The 27,194-nt window shown below is 41.6% G+C and overlaps 1 protein-coding gene across 6 annotated transcripts in view; it reads left to right on the top strand.

Moving 5' to 3' along the window:
- The window catches only part of l(2)k01209 (lethal (2) k01209), an 81,621-nt gene that overhangs the window by 36,859 nt on the left and 17,568 nt on the right, over nucleotides 1-27,194 (top strand). For 5 of the 6 annotated variants that reach the window (XM_068377064.1, XM_068377058.1, XM_068377063.1 and 2 more), the window contains exons 2-10: nucleotides 4,026-4,156; nucleotides 4,746-4,910; nucleotides 6,015-6,121; nucleotides 7,050-7,220; nucleotides 7,386-7,457; nucleotides 8,507-8,668; nucleotides 8,934-9,023; nucleotides 10,167-10,376; nucleotides 14,220-14,408. In XM_068377064.1, coding sequence (XP_068233165.1) covers nucleotides 4,054-4,156; nucleotides 4,746-4,910; nucleotides 6,015-6,121; nucleotides 7,050-7,220; nucleotides 7,386-7,457; nucleotides 8,507-8,668; nucleotides 8,934-9,023; nucleotides 10,167-10,376; nucleotides 14,220-14,408 — 1,269 coding nt within the window. In that variant the 5' untranslated portion in view covers nucleotides 4,026-4,053. The remainder of the gene's footprint in view (nucleotides 1-4,025; nucleotides 4,157-4,745; nucleotides 4,911-6,014; nucleotides 6,122-7,049; nucleotides 7,221-7,385; nucleotides 7,458-8,506; nucleotides 8,669-8,933; nucleotides 9,024-10,166; nucleotides 10,377-14,219; nucleotides 14,409-27,194) is intronic. The other variant, XM_068377060.1, reaches the window with a different exon arrangement.

Below are 27,194 nucleotides of genomic sequence, written 5' to 3'. Positions count from 1 at the left end.
ATGCTGAATCCCCTACTGCTGCTACCTCCGCGGTCATCTAAGGCACCGGAGGAAGCAGCAGGGCCTACCGGAACTGCGTCACAATCGCTCACCATTCATTCCTATTTCTAGCACGCTCTCTTGCCCCTCTCACATCTATCCTCCTATCACCCAGAGCTTTCTTCACTCCATCCATCCACCCAAACCTTGGCCTTCCTCTTGTACTTCTCCCATCAACTCTTGCATTCATCACCATCTTTAGCAGACAGCCATTTTCCATTCTCTCAACATGGCCAAACCACTTCAACACATTCATATCCACTCTAGCTACTAACTCATTTCTTACACCCGTTCTTACCCTCACCACTTCGTTCCTAACCCAATCTACTCGAGATACACCAGCCATACTCCTTAGACACTTCATCTCAAACACATTCAAGTTCTGTCTCTCCATCACTTTCATACCCCACAACTCCGATCCATACATCACAGTTGGTACAATCACTCTCTCATATAGAACTCTCTTTACATTTATGCCCAACCCTCTATTTTTTACTACTCCCTTAACTGCCCCCAACACTTTGTATTTTTCCTAACAGTACTTACCTCGAACTACTTTCGTGTTATTGCCCACCTATCCTGCCCCGGGTGCCTTACAGGAGTTCGAACTAGAACACACATGCTTACTGGCGAAAAAGACCTAGTAGCGCACCCATGCGCGCTGACCCCGGGCCGCCTCAGGGCACGTATCCATCCGCCCCGGAGGGACCCGAAAAGGTAAAATGGAGATAGGGGGAACTGCGCAAAAGTCTTGGTCGGTTAGGGAGAAGATCCTAGATACTCCTAAGAAAGTAGTTCGAGGTAAGTACTGTTAAGAAAAATACAAATTACTCAAAATTTGTGATTTTCATTTAAATTGTTTATATTACAAAGAACAAAATTAATCCTAACTGCATCTAAGTAGGATGTAATAACCTGGCTAACTCTAGATGGGGTGACGAGTGTTGTCAGGTGCATAGTGATTGTTCTGCTGTTTGGGGTAGGGCTTGGACCTTGAGGGATGTTCCATTTGTTTGGACTAGGTTAGTGCTGCTTGGAACACCATAGAGCCAAGGATGTTTTCCCTCCTATGTGGACGAAAGGGTTTTCCAAGATCGGGGAATCTGCTGAGTATTTACCCAGCAAGGACCTCGGAGATCTAGTTGGTATTGACATCCCAAATTGAGCAATTAGGGGTTTTGGAAATGGGTCCCCTATCCATGTTGTTGACTTTGCATCCGGGGATGATCTGATAATTCTAGACCTTGCAGAGGAGGAACCTTTTCTGTTGGGGCCTTCACAAGAGCCCATGGCTTATTCAGAGAAACATCCCTCTTGGGATAGCTCAACAACCATGCCTCTTCCTAGGATCAGATGATGGAGGAGCCTGAGAGTCAGGATGAGATGGTGGAGAAGCTGGAAAAGGAGTGGGAGATTTGGGATGAAATGCTACAGAGGCAGGATGAGTGGCTGGAGAAGATGGAAGAGGAGCTGGACCTCCTGATTGAGATGCTGGAGAGTCAGGATGAGATTTTAGAGAAACTTAAAAGTCATGATGAGATGCTGGAGAAGTTGGAGGTGGTGTTGGAGAAGCTGCAGAGGTAGAGGGTTGAGGTTCAGGTGCAGATCTCTCTACCTTTTCAAAGTATAAACACTGGTTTGTTTTGCCAAATTGCAACCTCTTCTCATTTAAGATCTTGTAACACCACACAGCACCATGATCCCCCCTTTCCATGCAGGGATCCTTTTCCTCAAACTTAGCCATTGCTCCCTCTAGTAGGGCAAAATCTTCTGCTAGGCCCTTAGCTGTAAATTTCTAGGGTTCAGGGATTGGGGTGTCTTCCTCTCCTACATCCATCTGGCTCTCCAGCTCAATGAGGTCCTCAGCAGATAACTCCCCTTCATGAGATGCCAGGAGCTCAGTGACATCATCAGCATTCACCTCAAGATTCAGCTGCTTACTTAAGTCAACACCTTGGTGACAGCCTCAACTGTCTCCTAGAAGCTAAAGAAATTGTTGACAATCTGGGGGCAAGGCTTCTTGCAGACACCATTCATGTTGGGTTGCTTTACTTCATCCCAAGCTTCAGCAGTGGTCTTGATGGCATCTCAGATGTTGTAGGACTTCCAGAATAACTTGAGGGACATGTCCTTCTCTGTTGCCTCCAAAGCCATAGCAATTGTCCTATGAGGATGGTAGGTCTTGAAGGAAGCAATTACCTCTTGGTGCATTGGCTGTAACAGGGAAAAATTGTCAGGCGGAAAGTAAACCACCTTGACATTGGGATGGAAGTCAGCTAAGCTGATAGGTTGACCAAGGGCATTGTTCAGTAATAGCAGCACCTAAAAGGGTAGGCTTTTCCTATTACAGTATCACTCCACATCAGGCACAAAGTGATTGAAAAGCTAGTCCTCAAACTACAAGAGGGTCACCCATGCCTTCCTATTAGACTTCCGGATGATGGGTACCTGACCCTTGAGGGCCACGTGATTCTCAGCCTGATACACCAGTATAGGGTTCAGCTTGTAGTCGCCAGAAGCATTACCCCCAAGAAGCCAAGTCAGCAAAATCAGTCTCTCCTTGCCAACTTTGTGTCATGGTGCCATCTTCTCCTTAGTGATGTAATTTCGGTTTGGCATACGCTTTCAGAATAAGGTTGTATTGTCAACTCGTATCTTCGGGGTCGGTCAGACATGTTAGGTTGGTGCAACAGTGACTGCTGTTAGCACCAGTACCAGGGAATTGGTCCCTCAGGTTGGAAAACCAGCTCCTTTGGAAATGAGGGTAAGAATACAAATTCATGCGAAGCTATCGTCTTCTTTGTACTATTCTTCTTCCCTTCCTGATTCTGCGAATTCTCAGAAGAAGAAGTTGAAGAAGTCCAAGAAGGCCTATCTCAAGAAGTTTTGTAGGACTTCGAGCAATCTCTCCTGTCTTTTGAGAGAAGACCGTTTCCACCTGGTGCACGATTTCATGTGGATCAGTACACTGGGACACTGGGTCATTGGATCGATTCCCCTGGGTTGACGGTTGATTACCCTCCCACCAATGAGTAAGATTCCCTAGTTTGAAAGATGAAAAAGTTTGTATATGAGTAGGGAAAAATAAAAAAAAATTGAAGTAATTTTTATTTTTCCTAGCTATACAAAGCTCTTTAAATTAAAATTCCTACTTCAACCCCCTCTCTGTCTAGGTCCAAGGAAAAAAGTGGCTCACGTCACCTGTCATTAATCAACAATCTTGTTAATGTTGAAGACATACTGTATCCCTATTTCAAAGGATTTAGGTATATATAGCTATGAAAAGTACAAATTACTATACAGTACTGTACTTTTAATTTTTTTTATATTTTAGTGATGATCAGAAAATTTAGATAAAATTTACAAATTTCTTTTTTTAACTTTGCTTTTTAAATTTCTTATCCAACTGACATAATCTATATATTAGAGTAATTCACACTGACTCACTTTTGGCTTTCTTTGGCCCAAAATCTCATACTGCACATAATTTGGTAACTAACTCTCTAACTTGTTTTACGTGGAAATGATCTGCTTTTTTAAAATGTTTTAATTGAATGTATTCTGATATAATAATTAATGATTACAGTACTGTATTTGCCTCAAGATATTAAAGACTTCACGATGTTGGACTGAAGGGGATTACGCATAATAAAACAATAAAATGCTACATTGGTTTGTTTAAATCAGGCATACAATACTTTAACACTGGGATGTTTATAGTTGAGAATTTTTTGGAGGGCTTCTAAGGAAAAATAATTTTGTGACAATCTGTTCTTTTTGTGGTATGTTATATTTTGATAATCAATGCAGTAATGCTGTTAGCAAAGAAGAGATAGGATTTTATAAATTCATTATCATCTGATCCAATAGTAAGTCACTGCCATTAAAATGCAACCAATATTGTTAAAGTGTCATTTAAAAGAATTTGAGTAAACTTTATTTTGTTTATATATATGTATATATATATATAATTTTTTTTCCATTAGTGGAGGAGAGGATAGTGCTGTGACACAGATGAAAGAAGATGAGGCAAGTATGGATATGGGTGAGAATGAGGAAACTCAGCCCACCACCCCTCGACCCTCGTCTGCTGGACCACAACAGAACCCTACGCAAGGTACCGTAGTTCTTATTACTTAACAGCATACCAGTATATTACTTTTGCATATTCAGGGCCTTTTTTTTCATAAATAAGCTGCTAATCATAACATGCTTACATTTACGTGACCATTCTCAAAGAAAAAGGAGCCCTCTGGGCATGGCCTGGTCTCTTGAAAGGTACAAATAATTCTGACCTTAAAACTTAAGCTATGTTGGATTACAAAAAGAGAGATTTCCCATCTGGAAATATTGCAGCAAAGTCCATACTTCTGTAAGATTTTGAAAGTTCCTCTTATATATGATTGTGCTGGCATACCCTGCTTTGGGGTCAAATCAGTGTCAGGAGACTGATACATTAGTCGCTGCAATCTTTCCTTACTCATGGGTGAATGTTCCTTGTTGATATGCATCCCAGGATACCTAATAATTTGAGTTATTTTTAGTGACCTCAAATATAACTCTGGGAGATTAGTGAATTTGTTACTTTTAGTGACCACAAATATAATTCAGGGAGATTGGTGAATTTGAGTTATTTTTTGTGACCACAAACATAATTGAGGGGATGTTCATAAAATTCATTATAACTGAGTTTACCATAATTCTAGGTGCAGTAAGATCTCCAAGAAGCCGACGCCAACGCACAACTTCTCAATCACAAACTACAAGAATAAGGGAGCCTATCTTACGAGGTCGACGTAGAACTATCTATACTGCGGGTCGACCTCCTTGGTATGATTGCCAAGGACAGTTGATTGAGCCTTTTGTTATAGGTAATAAAATTTCTTTTGTAAAACCATATTTTAAAATATTTGTTCTAATTCAACTGTATTTTAAAAACATTAAAGTAGGTAGGATGGAATACAATTTTTGTAATGGTTTGCTAGAGCTAAATTTGTTTCTTCACAAATTTAAAACTTTTGTCCTTTAATAGGAGATTCCTTTTTATTTTTAAAGTTGCCAGCATTTTACTATTTCCACTACATCTAAAACTCCGTGACACATTCACAGAGTTACACTTGAAAGAATCACAACACATCATTTCAGTGTTCACTTCTAGATTCATTGCACAAGATGCCAACCAAAGATTTTATGGAATGACCGATTTTGTATCCTTTCTATACAGTAATTCTTATTGATTGGGCTTTTAAGAGATTTGATGATCATGACAATAATTGTTAAGAATTCAATCTCTTGAAGCAAATGTCGCGATAGCGATAAGTTGTAAATCAAATGATTGTATACCCACGACTGGTTGTATTTTTTTTTTACGTGCTCAAGATTCTCTTGATAAAATCTTAAAGTTTAAATTTAAGTGTCTTTACTGTTTGCAAGTGTCTTAATCTACTGATCTTTAATCTCTTGATAGGTATGGTCAGGCATATACTCTCACAAACAAATCTATTTATTTAATGATCTCCTGTATTGGCTAGCTATTAGTGTGGAGGCCTCAATATTTTATCATGTTTTTTGCACACTGTTTGCTTGGTGAATGAGTAATTACTCGCAGTATTTGAGTTTTTCATCACTTCTTTTTTGGTGAGAATGTTAATGTGTATTGCTCTATTTTAGCTATTAATCTTAGTGCAGTACAGTATATATTAGTGTCAAAAAAGTATTCTGGTTTATTGGTATACCCTAGGCATTACCGCTCATTGTCCCGTGTTTCATCAGTGTTCATTAAGTCTGCATAATAGGAAATTTTGCAATTTGCATAACTTTTTTGCATTATATGAATGGCGTAAATAATAAAATATTACCAAAGTTCTATAGATATTAGGTTTGTGTACTGTACTTTCATTATGCCTATATTGATTGTTAGAGGTATAATTTGTAAGTAGGCTAATGCACTAATGAAACTTTGCTTCTTTTCTGAGGTGTGTGTGGTGGTAGTGCCTCAGGGAAGACTACAGTTGCCAGAAAAATAATAGAAGAACTGGATGTGCCGTGGGTTACTCTTCTTTCTCTAGATTCTTTCTATAAGGTGGGTGATGGCTTATTTCCTTTTCTTATCCTTATGTCATTCTATAGATTTCATCTCTTGTCATATTTCAGTATTATTATTTGCAAATATTTACATCAGCATTCTACATCTTGACTTGAATTTTTTATCGTAGGTTATACAAAAGAATGAATTTGTGGGGTAGAATATTCATTCTGGCTCTAGGCCAGGAGTTTGTAGTCAAAGAATTGACCTTGAAGGAGAAGGGATCTATATTTTTTAACAATCTCTTGGAAGTCTTGAATATATGGCTGATAAAAAGCTTTCTACATGATCATCTCTAAGAGGCATTTTCATGGGTGCCAGTGTACTGTATTGCATTTTCCATAGTCCAAGATGGCCCTTCACTTTTTCACTACTTTTATCTGCAAGGAATTTAATAGCGATTAAAGCTTTAGGTAATATTTTGCTAGCTTATCTCAAATTCTTTAGTTGATCTTTGTTACTACAGTTTCATATATTTTACCGAGTTCCTTGTCCATGTTTTAGTTTTTATGAATTTAGTGTGTAGTTACCGGTAGTCAAATTTTTTTGGTTATTTTGTTTTGCTAACTTTCATCAGATATTGTTCAGCATAGAAGAATAATCCCTTGGTTATCAGTACTGTACTGTGATTTTTATATCTTATGTATTATACCATAGGCTGTGTTAACTCTTGGTCCAGACTAAAATTCATAAAGAAGTATATACTGTAATTGAAACATGTACTTGATCACATGACATAAGTGTTCCTCAGGACCAGAGAATCTTGTTTGGTCCTTTCTTATTCCTTTGCTCAAGGTATAGGTCACTCGAAAGAAAGTAGGCAAATGTGCTTTTGTCTTTAAATTTTTACAAAGGAAAAATGTTCTAGTTATTCATATAGCATAAAGATATTGACTATTTCAAATTTTTTATTTATATCTTTCAGGTTTTAACGGAGAAGCATCATGAAGAAGCTGCTAGAAATGAATATAACTTTGATCACCCAGATGCCTTTGACTTTGAGTTGGTGGTTAAAACCTTGGGGAGGTTACGAGAGGGGAAAAAGGTGGAAGTGCCTATATATAATTTCGTCACTCATCGTCGAGAAACAAAAACTGTAAATAATCCAACTCATTTCCGAAGTTTTACAATTAGTTTGGTGAAAGACTTGTATCATGAAGTCAGAACTTTATTTACTAAAGTATTTTTTAGGATGAGGACATTTATCTGTTACGAAACTGTCATGTTATTGATTTAATCAATTGTTTTACAATCCTTTCAGAAAACCATGTATGGTGCCAATGTCATAATATTTGAAGGAATTCTGGCATTTTATAGTCCGGAAGTGTTAAAGGTATGTCATTTATTTATTGTGCTTACATTGAGCTAAGTTCATCATACATATAAATCATTGGAGTCGTCTTTTCCGCTTTGGATTTTCTTAAGATTCTAAATTAAGGGGAGGATAACTAAAACTTTGAGTTGTTACTGTTGGAGTATCGTTAAGTCTCTAGATGAAATATTACTTACATTAGTAACTAGTGCTGTGTAAAGTCCAAAGGTTATAAGACTGAATTCCAGCAAAAGTGCTTTTTCAAAGTGCCTAAGAAATGTAATGTTCTTTGTCATAAAAATATACAATGTTCTTAAAGGGCCAAACTCAAGACTTCTGCTTGGAATTTTGAAAATTTAGATTATTGAACTTTTGGCTAGTAGAACGTCTATATTTCATGTTTCATATAGTTTTTGTAATGAAAACAATTTGTTTTATGGCTAAAATGTCATTTTCTTATATTAACACAAGTGCATTCAGTCCCATATACAACTCGTGTGACCAAGATACCTATTTATTTATTTTTCCTTCAAGAATTGGAGGGTAAGATATTTAAGCTAGTCTCCCATAAACTTCAGGAGCACAATTTTCTTTGAATCCATCAGAAAGAGAATGTAAATTTTTTCTCTGTCGAATTGCTGCACATTTCTCTAAATTATATTCGTCGTATTTCTTTGTCTTCTCTTTTATGTATTTACAGTTCTTATGTTATGGTTATGCAGAAAGTGTCAGACACGATAAGTAAAGATGCCTAAAATGTAAAATGGAACTAGTCTTGATTTTATGAAGTTGATCAAGAAACCTTGATCTTGAAGACCTTGCAAAACTTAATTTGTGTACCCGAGGCATAATTCTATTGTCTCTTCCAAAATTAGCCTGGTACTGTATACGAATATTTGCTAAAAGAAACGGGGAAAATAAGGCAATCAAAAATATCACGCATACTGTAGGGTCTCATGTTTTTTGTTCGACTGTGGTTTGTGAACTTTTGATATTGAGATTTATCATATACTGTACTGAAGTGTTGTATTTTTCTTTGCTTTTATATTAATTTTTCCTGTTGCTTTCAGCTCCTAGACATGAAAGTCTTCGTAGACACAGATTCAGATGAAAGATTAGTTAGACGTTTGCGCAGAGATATTGCCGACAGAGGAAGAGAACTAGATGGTGTCCTCAAACAATATTTTAAATTTGTAAAACCAGCATTCGACTATTATATTGCTCCTTCAATGGTAAGTTTGATTAAACTACTAGTTAATGATAATTATATTCAGTGCTGTGTATTCTGTTGTGTTTAATATTGTTAAAGAGACATTTTTATTTCATTGAAAAAATAGGTGATCCATGTCATTTATGGGATAGAATTTGACAGAAATAATAAGTCTGTATGAAAATTTTATGCAGGAAATGAAGGGATATGTAAAAAGGGAGAAACAAAACAGTAAGCAGTGCTGTTATTATTACAACTAATGTTCAGTGTGAATGCCTTTTAAACAGGTTCATGCAGACATCATTGTTCCTAGAGGTGGTGAAAATGAAGTTGCCATTAATCTTATCGCCCAGAATGTCATGACGCAGTTACAACAGGCAAGTTGGAGTCTTTTAATCTTGAAATATTTATTCCTTTGTAAAGGGAAGAGCTGATCACACAAAAAAGTTCTTGATGATGATGATTTAGCTATTGATAGCTACAGTTTTAGTTTGGGGAAAAATAGATTCAAGAATGTAGTTGATAAAGCTGTTGAAAGGGTCTCGATCGCAAGAATGCTCTCAAGACCCTAACTGAAAAGCATATTCTACTAGCTCATAAAATTAGAAACAATGTATTAAGGATAGTTATTTGCAGAGCTAAAAAAATGCCAAATTTCATCTTTTAGTAGTTTTTGATAAGTTGATAATATTGAAATAAGAAGGAATTGAATATAGTATGGAGAACAAATAGCAATTAATGTAGTGTTTAGTATAGGTTTGATTGCTATCATAAAGTTAGCATCATGTTATTAAAGCAATTTTAAGTGCATGGAGGACATGAAATTCAATACAGTGAACCCTTGCTACTTCGCGGTTCGACCATCGCGGATTCACCACTTCGCGGATTTTTTCCATAACCCATATATATACAGTAACATATATATATATATATATATATATATATATATATATGTATGCATGTATTTATGTATATATGTATGCATGTATATATGTAGGTATGTATATGTGTATACATATAAATATATATATATATCTAAAGTAGGAAGATGTGATGTAGTTCTAAGGGAATAGTATGGGAAATATGTCTGGGTAAAAAGCAAAGCTCTACCTCCAGTTTGTTTCTTCATTATGATCAGAGATAAATGTAAACAAAACATTGGTTGCTATTTTTTAACGTGCTTTTTAGCGTGTTTAGGAAACGCATGATATAAAATTGCCTTTAATATTTGTGCCTGTTTTAGTTTAGGGTACTGTAGTACATGCATTAAGTGTTCTGTACATTAAAGGGTAGTTTGTTAACAGTACTACGTACAAGGGAAGGTTTTAAAAGTCTGAATATACATGTTGAATAAATAGGTAAATATGGTGTCACTACTTCGCGGATTTTCACCTATCGCGGCCGCGTCTGGAACCTATCTACCGCGATAAACGAGGGTTCACTGTACAGTACTTGCAAATTGCAAAGTATAGTATATTTGACACGTGGATTTTGCAATATTTTCTTTTTTTTTTCTACAGAGAGGATTCAAGCTTCGAGAAAAATTAGCACATGCCAACTTAGGTATGGTTAGACCAAATTCCCTCCATCTTCTGCCATCCACACCTCAGATTCGTGGTCTCCATACATTCATACGCAATAAAGATACCCCACGAGATGAATTTATTTTCTACTCTAAGAGGTTAATAAGATTGGTCATAGAGCATGCCCTGGCAATGTTACCATTTACGGTAAGTATCAGAGCTAATACTTTGTGGGGATCATTCAATAAAAGGTAGATGGTTACACTTTACAATATTTTATGTCCCATGGACTCAGTTTCAACATATCCAGGATAATAAGATGATAATATTAATAGTTATAGAAAGTCACAAAATGCAGTAGAAGTCTTCTCAACTCTTTTTGTCATCCACTGTTTTATTTTCTCTTGATTTTCTATTAGCTTTCACTTTTTCTGATCTGAAAGATTTTTGCTTGCCCATTCTCACTTTCTTCAACACTTTTCCATTTATAAAGCTAAGATATTGCCTGTTTATTATCAGTTTTGTGATGAGATACATAATTGATTTTAAATCTTTGTTGGATTAAAGATGAATAGCAATTAAAGGTTTAAAGGTTTTAAAGGTCGCTCATGAATGGCAGAGGCAAGGGACAGTGACATTGCCCTAGCAATCAGGACAATGCCCTAGAGACTGACCATATATTATATGATCAGCGCCCAAGCCTCCTCTCCACCCAAGCTAGGACCAGGGAGGGCCAGGCAGTGGCTGCTGATGACTCAGCAGATAGACCTATAGGCTCCCCCAAACCCCCCCAACCTTAGCTCACAAGGATGGTAAGGTTGCAGACACTAATGGCACTAACGAGTCTGAGCGGGACTTGAACCCCCGACTGGCCAACACCAGGCAGAGACGCTACCAATCAGGCCACAGTAACCCAGAATAAAACCAAGTTAGGAAAGCATGATTTTATTTCCAACAGAATTTTTTGTTACGATTATGAATTTATTATTTTATAAAGCTGAGACACTGGTTTTTGTGAGCTATCTTCATCCAAACGCATCTTGTTGGTTAATCTTATGTGATATGGCCATTTATATATGATCTGAAATATTTCTCTTAGAATTAAAAATTGCTTAGAATAAATCAAATCTCTAAGTGAGGTAAAGAAATATAATTTATTCAACAGCATTTCCTTTTAGGAATTTTTGCAAATTGCATGAGTGTTTTGAAGATAATTATTTCTATCATTATAATCTGCAAAGATTATTTGGTATAGTTGTTATTGTGTGCACTATTGATCAAACTGCAGAAAAAATATGCATTTTTTTTTTTTTTTTTTTAGAAATTGTTGAATATCTCCATTCAACTTATGTTTTCATACAGTCTACTAACCATATATTTTACTTATATTTAAAGCCTTAAAAAAGTTTGTTAGCTAAGAGCTGTAATCTAATAGATAAAAGAATTATTGAGGTTTGCTCAGACGAGTATTCCTCTGCTGATAAAAACCCTCTATCCTAAATTGTACATTTCTAATGTTGTTGGACATTAAATGGGAAGAAAAGGACAACACTTTTGTGATGGTCCAGGAATATGTAAACCTGAGAAGGATGAGTTCTATTAAGCTCAGTTGCTGGTTACCTTTTTGTGTACAAATGCACCGTGAAATATGCTTCAACCTTTTGCCAAGAGTTGGACCATGTATTTATCAATGTCGACATTCCTGGAGCTTGGGAATGTTAACTCATAATTTTGATTTTAGGGGAATTATCTGTTAATTTCTTACCTTTATTCTTGTCGTTGGCCTGGACACTGCTATCAAAAGTCTCCCTTATGCTTTCCAGACATGATGCACATCAAAAAAGAATTCCATAAGAATAAAAGAATAAAAAAAAAAAAGAGCAGCATCAAAATCCCAAATATGTCTTGTAAACAAAGATGATGAACTATTGGTAAAGTGATGCTTAACACACTACTCATTAGTGTTAGTTGCTCTCCGCATTGGTAAGTAGTTTGTCGTATGGACGAACCGAACCTTGTATCAGGATTTTTTTTATGTACGTTAGTTATCTAAACCCCTGTTCGAATGAATTGTCGTTATCTGAGGATATCTCTCTCTCTCTCTCTCTCTCTCTCTCTCTCTCTCTCTCTCTCTCTCTCTCTCTCTCTCTCTCTCTCTCTCTCTCTCTCTCTCTCTCTCTCTCAATATTTGGAATGCAAAGGTTTAAATTTGTCTGTGTTTATTCCTCACTCTTTCAAAATTAAGTTCTTTTAACATTTGATAAATGGATATCATCAGATATGACTTAAGTCCTTTGGTATGAGGGTGGAGAGAGGAGAGTCAGGCTGTTTAAGTGACCTTGGTCATAAGAAATACCTATAAAAATATGCCTTAAAAAAAGATTTACTTGATTTTTCTAGTTATAAATGAAAATGATAAAAGAACATCAAAATCCAGAAGAGTAATTAATTGTAACACAACCGCCTTTCTTATTCATGGATTTGATCATATGTGGGGGAAGATTTCTGAATTTACTTCAAAAGAGGAAAATATATCGAATAAAAAAGGGATTTTGACGAAGGAAAAATCTATTTCTGGGCGAGGGCCAGCATTCTCCATCTACTTCTGTCCCACACTTCATCACCGGTTAGCCCCTTTGATCGAAGGTCATTCTTGATACTGTCCATCCACCTTCGCTTTGGTCTCCCTCTCCTTCTCATTCCCTGTACCGCCATTTCCATCACACTCCTCCCAATATACTGTTCATCTCTTCTCATGACATTCATTTCGCGCACGCCTACCGCGGGCTGCCGCTGCCTCACTCCGGAGAGCTCGGCCACGGATGGCCCGCAACAATCACAATGAATAGAAAGAATTTTTCATAGGAAAAGTATATGAAAGCACTGTGCTTTTCTGTTAAGTAGAGAAAAATACAATAGAAAAAAAGCACTTTTGATAACTTTATTCTGTAATCAGCAGTAGAACAAATAAACATGGAAATACAGGTTATCATAGAATAAGTGTCCGATGGCGACAGATCTTGTGCTGTATGTATCTACTGAGGGGGTATCCGATGCCTCATAGCGAAGGGGTTAACCATATTAGAGATAGGTCTTTAAAAGGAAAAGCTTCCTAAAAAGATTATGTATATTTCATAAATGAGGACTACTTATAAGTATAGAAGAAACATATATCATTGTAGCAATGGAGAAAGGCATCTACATGAGTGCTGAATACCTCACCAGTCCCAGTCCTGGCCTCTGTACTCAATTTTATAATCAAGTCCTTGTTTAATGTTCATCATCATCATCTTCGCCTATTGACACGAAGGGCCTTGCTTAGATTTCGCCAGTCGTCTCTATCTTGAGCTTTTAAATCAATCCTTCTCCATTCATCATTTTCTACTTCACGCTTCATAGTCCTCAGCCATATAGGCCTGGGTCTCACTACTCTTATTGTGCCTTGTGGAACCCATTTTAAAGTTTAATGTTAGTGTTCTCTAATTTTAATGATGAGCTGTTCAAGGCCATTGTTAATTTGGATATAGGGAGTGTTAATATAAAAGAGGAAGTTGATTCTGTTGGCAAATTAAGCATTTTATCTTTATATGGGATATGGTAAATAGCATGTTGCTAAGAACTACATCATTATATTAATTTTATCTTATTTCCCTTCCTTTAGTTTTTGTTGAAGTTTTTATGGTTTATATATAAAAGATTTATTCTAATGTTACTGTTCTTAGAATATTCTATTTTAATTGTTCATTACGTCTCTTTTAGTTTATTTATTTCCTTATTTTCTTTCCTCACTGTGCTATTTTTTCCTGTTGGAGCCCTTGGGCTTATAATATCCTGCTTTTCCAACTAGGGTTAGTGCTTAGCAAGTAATAATAATAATAATAATAATAATAATAATAATAATAATAATAATAATAATAGCACACATATGGTAATAGCCTACTTTATAGATCTAATAGTGGATGACAGATTTTTCTTGCAAGGGGAAAATCTTTAAACTTGATTGATGGTTTTGAAGGAATTCAGACCTAAGTTCAATTTTTCAATTTTAAGCAGGATGTGACAGTGGAGACTCCTCAGGGCGTTCCATATGAAGGAAAGAGAATTGCAACGGAAAAGATTTGTGGTGTGTCTATATTACGGGCAGGGGAGACTATGGAGAATGCGCTCTGTGAGGTACTCAAGGATGTGCGTATCGGCAAGATTCTTATTCAGACCAACTTAGACACTGGGGAACCAGAGGTAAATAAATCTACGTTTTACATTACTCTTATTTATTAGTATTCAACATGTCATTAATATGATACAGTATTTGTATATGTACTTAGTTTTAGGAGTATTTTTTTGTACTCTTTTGAACGATAATGATTAAGACTGTAGGTAAAAGTGGAGGAAAATTTTTGTTGTAAATGAAAGATTATTAATTAATAATAGGGTTGTTTAAGTTTTAACATTTGTCTTTACTTCTTTTTTTCGTGTTTGGGCTTGATTTTGTGAAATTGAATAAAGCAGAAGGTAAAGTTTTGATACTAAATGTTCAACAGGCCAGGAATGGATAAGAGGAAGAATTGAAGAAGAAGGTAGTTGAGTATATGCTTGGCAGATCTTAGAGAACTGTACAGTGCTCATGTAATAATGTAAAATATCTTTAAGGTTAGAATTACAGTCTCATTGATAAACAGGGAGTGAAAAAGATAAAAAGGAAGTATACAGGATTTCACATGATGAAAAGGATGAATTATATTTCATACTGTATAAACACATTTTTAAGTTGTAGAGGTACAGAGACCAAAGTGCAGAGTACAGTGTGGTAATAATGCACTTAATACAAAAAATAGTTCTTATATACAATTTCATATAGTGCATAAGGTAGTTAGTTTATACATGAATACAAACCATCGTCCTTTGATAGGAGTTTGCCTTCAGCGAGCTGGTACAGCCATTGAAATTTTAACAAGGTAGTTAACTCCCAACAGGTGGCAGTTAAACACTTACTTTAAACTTCATCTACAAGCAGTAATTTTGGCTGATTTTTACATTCGCTTTTAGAAATGGATAAGCATGTAGATACACAAAGGATACATTAAAGAAAGAAGACAAGGATATGCAGTTGTTTTTTGTATAAACCATAAATTTGTTCCTGTTGGGTGGCATGAATGTTTGCTGTCATTCCCTCGCTAGTTTGGCTTTACACCGACACCATGAACCCAATTAAGTTGGCATTCCTTGGACATAGCTAGTGCCCCGTTGGCAGGAGGATGTTTTGCTGCCACTGGACATTTAATAGAAAGGATGCCACCTTTCTTCTGCCCCTGCAGTGTCTTTCTGACTCACTGGAAGGGATAAAGGGTCTAATACGTGTTAGCGTTGACGCTACTGCTTTGAAGAGTACCCTGTGGCCTTCCACGATCCCGAAGAAGGTGAACTAATAGAAGCATGATATGCTCTCCTCCCCTGCCTCATCTTATTTAGATTCTTCAGACATTGTTACTTCAAGAAGAAGAACAAGTAGAAGATATCACTGAAGAAGTTCAGGAAGACCAGTCGATAGGAGTTTTGTATGTACAGTATAGACTCTGACAGATCTCCCTGTGTACGTGTGGGAGTGACAGCGTAATAACGAGAACCAACCCAGCCTAAGGAGGTGTTTTGGTATATGAACATGTGCACTGTTGGTGGAACGATGGGCGCCTCCATTCTTCTTTTTCCTGTACAAACTCTCACAAGTGAGAGTGCAGTGTGGTGCTGAAAACTGTCTCACACTAGAAAGAAGTATTGGCACACAGTACAGTGGCTCTGCTATCGGTGCTTGGTCACTTACTGAATCTGCAATGTCTCCCTTTCCCCAATCTCTCTCTGTATGTACAGTATACTTCAGTTCCGAGGGGAGAGATTAGCTTTATTTTTTAAATATAAAACTTACCCGCTGGTTATATAAAAGAGCTGAAGTCCCTGACGCCAGGGCAGAAATTCAAATCTCGCGCTATCGAAGATACGCCAGGTGTACCAACCGCACCCTAGCGGTAGAACAGGTGGAACTACACACCAACTCCAGTTCTTCTCTCTGCCGTCATAGCTGACTGACATATAGAAGTTCGCTCTCGTGTTTTTACTCTCTTGGGAAGTTGTTTGGTGATGTACAACGTTCTTTTTTGAGTTTAAGCTATCGTTGATTAATTTTCCTTGGTTCTTATCTTGAAATCTTTTTGTTTGAGATTTTCTTTATTGTTTTTTCCCTTACTTTTTGCTTGTCGGTCTCTCACGTTAGCTTTAAAAATGGCCGACTCCTCCCCTGCTCAGCGTAGGTGTGTTAGTGAGGGTTGTCGTACACGACTTCCTAAAGGATCTATTGATCCTCATTCTATTTGTGTAAAATGTAGGGGTAAATTTTGTTCATTAGATGATAGGTGTAATGAGTGTCTTTCCTTAACTAATGATGATTTTGTTACTTTCGATCGTTATGTTAGGAGACTAGAGAGAGATAGTTAGGCGTAGTTCTTCCCGATCTGTGGATAGAGCCTTACCTAATTTACCTGTTCCTAATCCTGTTCCTTCCCCTGTGGTGGTAGATCAGGAACCTACTATGAAGGACATGTTTACTGCTATTTTGTCTCTTGGTGAGAAAGTTGAGTCCTTAGCAGCCGATAGAAATACTATCTTTTCCGAGTTAAAGGTATTGAAAAACCGTGAGCCTATCGGAACTGTGGAAAGTGTTTCAGTGTCTGATGTGGTACCGAAGAATCGTGACTCTCTCGGTGTTGTGACAAGTGTTGATAATGTGTTTAGTGTTGCGGAGGGTGCGTCGGCACGATCTTGTCGTTGACCTAGCCTAAGACCTCTTTCGAGCTCTCGAACCCATGGGAGAAGTAATGTCGAACGGCTTAAGGGAACGAGAAGCATCATCAATCGTGCAGACGTCCCCTCGAACGTTCCTGTTGCCGTAGCTCAGGTCGTTCACCCTCACCGTAGGAAAGGTGAGGTTCATGCGTTATCCCCGTCTTCCGATGAAGGGTCGGGGAGTGAGATCTGGCGTCGAGCGTCTAGACCGCTTAAACGGACCCATGTTGATTCACAGCGTCGGGAATCGCCTGTGCGTCCAGGATGTAGTTCGTGGGGTTCACCGGAACGTTTCCGTTCTCCCAGCGCTTGCACTCCGGCCAAACGTTCAGATCACCGTGTTCGTGTGGATATGATTCCTTCCGATTCGGACCTTGTTACTATTCATGCACCCCCTCTTCCATCGGATTGCCTTTCTTCCCCCGAAATGCGTGGTGACGTTGGTGCGAATCTTCCTTCTAGGAGTTCTGTTGATCTGAAATGGTCTGCGCTTTTGTCTATGAAGGAACAACTCTCGTCGTTGATGGATTCTTATCAACCAGGTGTTGGCGTTGTGTCTGGGCGTTCGATGTCGGACCAGTTATTGCACAAACGTTCGATGGTATCTGGTCTTGACGAGTTATCACTTAGGCGGTCTCCCAGTCATAGTGTTCAACGCCAGGTTGATTTTGATGAGTCGCGTCAGAGAGTTTTGGTTGACCAGTTTTCGTATTCTGGTCGCGGGGAAGAACATCGGCGTCGACAAGTGGACGAGACGCGTCAACAATTTGAAGTAGTGGATCGCCCGCGGCAACAACTTTTGGACGCGGCGCGTCAAAACATTGGTTTGCAGCGTCGACATCCTGACTACTTTGATCGTTCGCAGCAACAGTCCTCGGACTTTACGCGACCTCGCGGCGATCTTCAACAGTTACCTTCTGATTTCAAGCGTTCTTCTGTTCAACAGCAGTCGGATTCTAAGCGGTCTAGGCAGTTGTTGGTTGAGGATGATCGTCTACACGTCCGTGTTTCGCATCAATCTACTTCTACTTCTCCCCATCAGATTGACACAGATGTTGGCCTTGACAGGCAGTCCCATCCAGACGTTGTTCCTTCGGTTCAGGCTGCGGCTGTTGCTGCACTGCCAGAAGATGAACCAGAGGAAAAGTCGGATGAGGATAATCCTATTGAGGAAGTCTCTGAGAATGAGGAGGAGAAGCATTATCAGCATGCTGTGGACCTTCGCAAGTTTATGCTTATTCTGACTGGAATTTTCCCGGATTCTTTTACCCCTGTGGCCCCTCGTTCTCCGCCTTCTGAATTCATCTTAGGTAAAGCTACTAAGGTTCCAGTTTATACCAAGATGGTTCTTTCTCGATCATCTAAGCGGGCCTTGAAGTTAATGGGTTCTTGGTTGGACTCCAAGAAATCTTTTGGCAAGACGGCCTTTGCCTTTCCTCCCGCTAGGTTAGCCTCTAAATCTAGTGTGTGGTACGAGACTGGTGAAGTGTTGGGCTTGAGTTTTCCTTCTTCTGCTCAAGGGGATTTTTCAAGTTTGGTAGATGCTTCTTGTCGTCTTGCCTTAAGGAAGACGAAGATTTGGTGGTCCATTCCAGAGTTCGACCATTTGCTTAAAGGTCTTTTCAGGGCCTTCGAAGTTTTTAATTTTTTGGACTGGGCTTTGGGGGCTTTGAGTAAGAGGGTCTCTGATATGACGGAAACGGACACTAGTGGTTTGGTTCATTTGATGTCCTGCTTGGACAAAGGTGTGAGGGATGGCTCCAACAAACTTGCTGCCTTGTTTACAGCTGGAATTCTCAAGAAAAGGGCCACGATGTGCTCTTTTCTCTCCGCAGGAGTGTCTCCCTATCAGAAAACGGGCCTTCTTTTCGCACCTTTGTCTAACTCCTTATTTCCTCAGGAATTGGTAGGCGAGGTGGCTACTGCTCTCACGCAGAAGGCCACACATGACTTAGTTACTCATTCGACTAGGAAAGGTTTGCCTCCGTCATTCTCCTCTCGTAAACCTAAGGAATCTTCTTCTGGGTTTCGACCTCAGTCCTTTCGTGGGAAGTCCTCTGGAAGAGGCTCTTTTAAACCAGAAGGAAGGAAGCCTAGAGGCAGAGGGGGCAAGTCCGGCCGAGGTAAAGTCTGACTGCCCTCTCCTTCAGACAGCAGTGGGGGCCAGGTTGACTCACTTTTGGGAGGCTTGGGAGAGGAATGGAGCGGACCCCTGGTCCGTCCAGGTGTTAAAGGAAGGCTACAAGATCCCCTTCCTGACCAATCCTCCTTTAGTCACAGATCCAGTGGATCTTTCGCCCAAATACAGAGAGGGTCCCAAGAAGCAAGCTATGCTTCTACAGACGTCTCTTTTATTAGAGAAACAAGCAATAGAGGAAGTGCAGGATGTTACGTCTCCGGGGTTTTACAACCGCCTTTTTCTAGTACCCAAGAGTTCCGGGGGGTGGAGACCGGTTCTGGACGTAAGTGTGCTAAATGGTTACGTCCAGAACTCGACGTTCATTATGGAGACTCAGAAAACAGTTCTGGCAGCTGTGAGGAAGGACGATTGGATGGTCTCTTTAGATCTTCAGGATGCCTATTTCCACCTTCCGATTCATTCCAGCTGCAGACGTTATCTGAGGTTCATGGACGGAAACAAGGTCTTCCAGTTCAGGGCTCTTTGTTTCAGACTCTGCACGGCTCCTCTATTGTTCACCAAGATCATGCTGAACGTGGCAAGCATGCTGCATTCGAGGGGAATCAGGGCCTCTCTGTATCTGGACGATTGGCTGATAAGAGCCTCCTCAGCCGATTGTTGTTTGAAGGACCTCAAGATGACTTTGGATCTCTCCAGAGAACTGGGTCTCCTGGTGAGCTCGGAAAAATCACAACTCATTCCATCCCAGGAGATTCTTTATTTGGGGATGGAGATTCACAGTCGGAGTTTTCGGGCTTTTCCGTCGTCGGTGAGAATCCAAGCAGCCCTCCTAAAAGTCCAAACGTTCCTGAAGAGAGATCTTTGCTCCGTCAGAGATTGGATGAGTCTTCTGGGGACTCTCGTCGTTAGAGAAGTTCGTGACCCTGGGGAGGTTGTACTTGCGTCCTCTTCAGTTTCATCTCAACCGCCATTGGAAGAAAGGGGACAGCCTCGACAGGGATTGCATTCCCATCTCGACTTCCATCAAGTCTCATCTTCAATGGTGGAACAACGAGCCCAGACTGAAAGAAGGCTTGTCTTTACTTCAGAGGAACCCAGACCTCGTGTTGTGTTCCGACGCCTCCAATTCGGGGTGGGGAGCCACTCTAGAGAAGCAGGAACTTTCAGGGACTTGGACGGTGGAGCAAACCTCTCTCCACATCAATCAAAAAGAGCTTTTAGCTATTCATCTAGCTCTCATCGGCTTCGAAAAGCAGATCAGGGGCAAGGTGGTCCAAGTCAATGCGGACAGCACGACAGCTCTGGCCTATATTGTGAAACAAGGCGGGACCCACTCTTGGCCTCTGTTCGAGATTGCAAGACTGCTCCTCATCTGGGCGGAGGAAAGGAAGGTGACTCTTTTGACGCGGTTCATCCAGGGGGTCAACAATGTGAGCGCAGACAGACTCAGCAGGAAAGGTCAGGTTCTCTCCACAGAATGGATTCTGCACCCGGACATCTGCAAGAGTCTGTGGCGGTTATGGGGTCGACCTCTCGTGGATCTCTTTGCCACCGCGAAGACCAAACGGCTAGAGTGTTACTGCTCTCCGGTTCCAGACCCCGAAGCTTTACACATAGACGCTTTTCTGATGAACTGGTCACACATGGAGGTTTATGCTTTCCCTCCGTTCAAGATCCTTTACAAAGTGATTCAGAAGTTCATTTCACACGAGGAGACCAGAATGACACTGATAGCTCCGTTCTGGCCGTCAAGGAGCTGGTTTCCAGAGGTACTGGAATGGATGGTGGATGTTCCGAGAAGCCTTCCCATGAGACCCGATCTTCTCAGACAACCTCACTTGGCCCGAAATCATCAAAACCTCCGAGCTCTACGTCTGACTGCCTTCAGACTATCGAAAAACTCGCTAGAGCTAGAGGATTTTCGAAGAAGGCAGCCAAGGCAATTGCAAGGGCAAGAAGGTCTTCAACCATCAAGGTGTATCAGTCCAAGTGGGAGTTGTTCAGGGAATGGTGTAGAACTAACGCGATTTCCTCTTCCAGTACATCGCTTTCCCAAATAGCAGATTTTTTCTTGGACCTTAAAGTCAAGCATAACTTCTCGTCATCGACTATTAAAGGTTACAGGAGTATGTTGGCGACGGTTTTTCGACACAGGAACCTAGACCTTTCTAATAATAAAGATCTATGAGATTTACTTAGGTCTTTTGATACGACCAAGAAGATTCAAACAGCTCCCATCGCCTGGAATTTGGATGTTGTCCTTAAATTTCTCATGAGTGACAGATTTGAGCCTTTACACTCGGCTTCATTTAAGGACTTAACCTTGAAAACCCTTTTTCTAGTTACCCTCGCCACTGCGAAAAGAGTTAGTGAAGTTCACGCTTTAAGCAAGAACATTGGTTTTCGGAATGGGAAAGCCATTTGTTCTTTGCAACTGGGGTTCCTGGCCAAGAACGAAAACCCTTCTCGACCATGGCCCAAATCCTTCGAGATTTCTAACCTTTCTGATTTGGCTGGCGGTGAATTGGAAAGGGTTCTCTGTCCAGTTAGAGCTCTACGGTTTTATGTGGACAGAACTAAGAATCTGAGAGGTAACTCAGACGCTCTGTGGTGTGCAGTCCGGAAACCCTCGATGCCCATGTCTAAGAATGCCTTGTCTTTTTTCGTTAGATTGTTGATTCGAGAAGCTCATGCTCAGTGTGATGAGTTGGATCAGAGGCTCCTCAAAGTCAAGACACATGAAGTCAGAGCAGTAGCGACTTCAGTGGCCTTTAAACAGAACCGTTCTCTGCAAAGTCTGATGGATACAACATTTTGGAGAAGTAAGTCTGTTTTTGCATCCCATTATTTGAAGAATGTTCAGACTCGCTATGAGGACTTTTTTACGTTGGGTCCTTTTATAGCGGCTAATGCGATAGTAGGTGAATGATCTACCACTACGTTCCCTTTTTTCCTAATACCCCTTTTCTATCTCTTGGAACTCGTTTGTTATGGTTGTTTGTGGAGATTGGGCGTCAGTCTTCCGCAATCTTTGATTTGGCTAGGTGGTCAATTTGTTCCTTGAGTGCACCCGGAACAAGGGTATTGGTTGAGGTTCTGTCATGTTATAGGTGTTTGTACCGTTTGACAGCTCCTAGAGATTTTCAGCCTGAGTGGATTACTGGATCTCTTAAGGATAGCGGACGAAATGAGGCAGAGTATCATTGCTGTCAGCTTCCTTATCAGGTGAGAACTGCTTAAGTTTATTGTATGTAACCCTTAAGTGAATTTTCTATATGTAGCTGTCTCTGACCCGCCACCAAGGGGTGTCAATCAGCTTTCTTATATAACCAGCGGGTAAGTTTTATATTTAAAAATGATATTTTCATAATAAAATAAATTTTTGAATATACTTACCCGCTGGTTATATAAATTTAACACCCACCCTCCTCCCCTCTAGAGACTACCTATGGTATGGCTATGAGGCATGGAAGAACTGGAGTTGGTGTGTAGTTCCACCTGTTCTACTGCTAGGGTGCGGTTGGTACACCTGGCGTATCTTCGATAGCGCGAGATTTGAATTTCTGCCCTGGCGTCAGGGACTTCAGCTCTTTTATATAACCAGCGGGTAAGTATATTCAAAAATTTATTTTATTATGAAAATATCATTTTCAATATTAAACTTACCCGATAATCATGTAGCTGTCAACTCCGTTGCCCGACAGAATTCTATGGAGGGATACGCCAGCTATCACAATACTAGAAGGGGGTGTACTTACCAGCGCCACCTGTGGCCAGGTACTCAAGTACTTCTTGTTGACACCTCCTCAATTATTCCTCTGTCGTGCTTCCGGCAAGACGTTCTGGGATACGCTTATGATCTTCGAGTTTGTTCACGGCTAATTGGTGAAGTATTCTCTCAGATTTCGGCTGTCGCATTACTGGAAACCTTCTTATATTAGCTAGATAGCTTTTATATAGTCCTGATTAACGGTTAACGATCTTTTGCTTGATTTTGGAAACCCCTTTGGCTAACTCTTTGGATTCAAGATGTCTGACATTTCGCAAGCCCCCTCCCATAGACGATGTAGGTCTTGCAATAGGCGTATTCCGAAGGCCTCGGTAGATCCTCACACCGCTTGTTCTGACTGTAGGGACAGGCCCTGTCAGTTAGAAAATCGATGTGAGGAATGCGCCGGACTTTCGGAACTGGAATTTGTCCGTCTTTTAAAATATTCATCTAAGTTAGAGAGAGGTAGAGTTAGGAGGAGTTCTTCTCACTCTTCAATGTTTTCCTCACCTCATGATCCCCTACCTTTTCCTACCCCCTGTAGTGGCTACCCCCGAACCTACTGTTTGCCCTCCGCCTGATATGTCTGTTGTTTTGCGTGCTATTCAGGCCTTAGGCGATAAAGTAGAGTCAGTGGTAAGTGACCATAAGTCTCTGATGGCCGAAGTTAAGGAACTTAAGGTCAAGAGTGCAGTGGGTGGAGTTAGTGCCAGTGCTGTGACGAGTGCTAGTGTCAGTGCAGTGCCAAGTGCTAGTGTCAGTGCCAGTGTGGTGCGTGAGGATTCTTCTGTGCGAGCCAGTCGTCCTCCCAGTCCGGGACCTCTTGCAAGCTCCCATGCCCAGGGGAGAAGCAATGTCGAAGGGCATAAGGGTTCGGCAGGCCTTGTTAGGCGCACAGAAGTTTCCTCGGTGGTTGCGGGCGTGTCTTCCAAAGACCGTCACTCCCACCCGCAGACGATTGAGCCCGTCTTTTTCTCGTCCGCTGATCATCTGTCAGGGAAGAAACGTTGGTCTCAGGTCTCGAGACCACTTAAACGCAGAGTCCAGTCCGCGAGTGCTCAGCCAGGTTGCAGTCATTGGCTCAGCTCTGACTCGCCGCAGTCATCTGTCGACTGCACTCCGCCCAAGAGGAGTAAGGTTCTGCCACAACAGAGCTCGACTGTCGACCCTAAGTGGACTCTACTACAGTCCATGCAAGCACAGCTTTCGGACTTGATGCGTGAGTGTCGGGCTGAGAGTGTTGCTCCTCCGCCTCCGCCTACACTCCCTCCGCCTGCGCTCGCTCCGCCTGCGCTCGCTCCGCCTGCGCTCGCTCCGCCTGCGCTCGCTCCGCCTGATCGCAGTACCACCTGCCAGGCGTACGATGTTGAGCCACGGTCTGAGTTTGCTGTTCCCACTGGTGTTCAGCCTCCGCCTTCTTTAAGGCAACCTTTGCTATGGGATCAGGAGGATTATACCTCTCTTCCTCTGCCTCCCTTTGCTGCTCCACCAGTGGTGCAACTCTTGGCTGAGGTACAACAACCTCTCCCGTCCATGAGTCAGTCTCCTCAGCTCTCGCTGCAGCGAGCTCAACCATCCACAAGGCAAGCTCCACTACACCTTGGCCTTGCGCCTCAGGAGCCTCAGCTTGCGAGACATTTACCTTGTTCTGCGCAGCCTCAACCTCATCACGCTCCGCTCTCACCACAGGAACAGGAACTTGCTACTCCGCTTCCACCAACCGCTCAGCAAGCGCAATCCTTGGGTTCAACCGTGTGTACCTTCCTTTCCGCCAGCATTACACCTTGCCAACGGTCACAACTCCTTTTTGCTCCGCTCTCGAAGTTCCTCTTCCCCGAAGAGCTGGTTAAGGACTTGTCTGCTGCCCTGATACAAAAGGATACACACGATCTTGTAGCCTCATCGGCTCGTAAGTCTAAGGTTGCTACCTCAGTCCCCAAGACTTATCGCTCCCCAGTGGCTGATACCCCTGCTACGAGGTTCATACCGCCCTTTCGTGGTAGAGCCCCCAGCCGAGGAAGCTCCCGTCCAGACTCTCACAGGAGCAAGTCTAGGAAAGGATCCAGGACATCTAAAGGAAAAAACTGACTCTCCGCATCTCCAGACAGCAGTAGGAGCCAGACTCAAGAGCTTCTGGCGAGCCTGGGAGAAGAGAGGTGCAGACGCCCAGTCTGTCAGTTGGCTGAGGAACGGTTACAGGATTCCATTCTGCCTCAAACCACCTCTGACCACATCGCCCATCAACCTCTCTCCCAACTACAAAGAAGAGGGCAAGAGGCTAGCATTGCACCAGGAGGTGTCGCTACTTGTGCAGAAGAAGGCAGTGGTTATAGTCCGGGACCATCAATCCCCGGGCTTCTACAACCGTCTCTTTCTTGTGGCCAAGAAGACAGGAGGTTGGAGACCGGTGCTGGACGTCAGCGCTCTCAACGAGTATGTCACCAAGCAGACGTTCACGATGGAGATGACGAAGTCGGTCTTAGCAGCGGTCAGACAGGAGGACTGGATGGTCTCGTTGGACTTGAAAGATGCATACTTTCACGTTCCTATTCATCCAGACTCCCAACCTTTCCTGAGATTCGTTTTTGGAAAGGTTGTCTACCAATTCCAAGCCCTGTGTTTTGGCCTAAGCACAGCTCCTATGGTCTTTACTCATCTGATGAGGAATATAGCAAAATTCCTACACTTGTCGAACATCAGAGCCTCCCTCTACTTAGACGACTGGCTGTTGAGAGCCTCCACGAGTCGTCGTTGTCTGGAGAATCTCAATTGGACTTTAGACTTAATCAGAGACCTAGGTCTATTAGTCAACATAGAGAAGTCTCAACTCATTCCCTCCCAATCCATTGTGTACCTGGGAATGGAGATTCGGAGTCAGGATTTTCGGGCTTTTCCATCGGCCCCCAGGATAAGCCAGGCCCTAGAGTGCATCATGAGCATGCTGAAGAGGAGCAGTTGCTCAGTGAGACAGTGGATGAGTCTCACAGGGACCCTCTCATCTCTGGCCCTGTTTGTCGAGCTAGGGAGACTCCACCTCCGCCCTCTTCAATTCCATCTTGCAGCTCATTGGGACAAGGGTTCGACTCTCGAAGCAGTCTCTATCCCTATCAACCAAGAGATGAAGACCACTCTCCTGTGGTGGAAGCACAACCTCCTTCTCAGGGAGGGTCTATCGTTGGCCATTCAGACCCCCAATCTTCATCTCTTCTCAGATGCATCGGACTCGGGCTGGGGTGCAACCTTGGACGGACGGGAATGCTCGGGAACGTGGAACGAGGAACAAGGATTACTCCACATCAACTGCAAGGAGCTGCTAGCAGTTCATCTAGCCCTGTTGAACTTCAAGTCCCTCCTGCTAGGCAAAGTGGTGGAGGTGAACTCAGACAATACCACAGCCTTGGCTTACATCTCCAAGCAAGGAGGGACCCATTCGAGGAGCCTATACGAGATCGCAAGGGACCTCCTCATTTGGTCAAGAGGTCTAAACCTCACTCTGGTCACGAGGTTCATTCAGGGCGATATGAACGTCTCAGCAGATCGCCTAAGCAGAAGGAATCAGGTCATTCCCACGGAATGGACCCTCCACAAGAGTGTGTGCAACAGACTTTGGACCTTGTGGGGTCAACCTACCATAGATCTGTTTGCCACCTCCATAACCAAGAGACTTCCGCTGTACTGTTCCCCTGTTCCAGACTCTGCAGCAGTTCATGTGGATGCTTTTCTACTGAACTGGTCCCATCTCGACCTGTACGCATTCCCACCGTTCAAGATAATAAACAAAGTTCTGCAGAAATTCGTCTCGCACGAAGGGACACGGCTGACGCTGGTTGCTCCCCTTTGGCCTGCAAGAGAATGGTTCACAGAGGTACTTCAATGGCTAGTCGACTTCCCCAGGACTCTACCTCTAAGAGTGGACCTTCTACGTCAACCTCACGTAGACAGGTTGCACCCAAACCTCCACGCTCTTCGGCTGACTGCCTTCAGACTGTCGAAAGATTCGCTAGAGCTAGAGGCTTTTCGAAGGAGGCAGCCAGTGCGATTGCCAGAGCAAGAAGGGTTTCCACTCGTAGAGTCTACCAGTCTAAGTGGGAGGTCTTCCGAAGCTGGTGTAGAGCCAATTCAATATCCTCTACCAATACCTCTGTGACCCAAATAGCTGACTTCCTTCTACATCTTAGGAATGAGAGATCCCTTTCAGCACCTACGATTAAAGGATATAGTAGTATGTTGGCTTCAGTTCTCCGCCACAGAGGTTTGGACCTGTCTTCCAACAAGGACCTTC

This window comes from Palaemon carinicauda, chromosome 7, assembly GCF_036898095.1.
Source record: "Palaemon carinicauda isolate YSFRI2023 chromosome 7, ASM3689809v2, whole genome shotgun sequence".
Classification (NCBI taxonomy): Eukaryota; Metazoa; Arthropoda; class Malacostraca; order Decapoda; family Palaemonidae; genus Palaemon; species Palaemon carinicauda.
The sequence above is the reverse complement of the archived record's forward strand: the minus strand, read 5'-3'. Positions and strand labels throughout refer to the sequence as shown.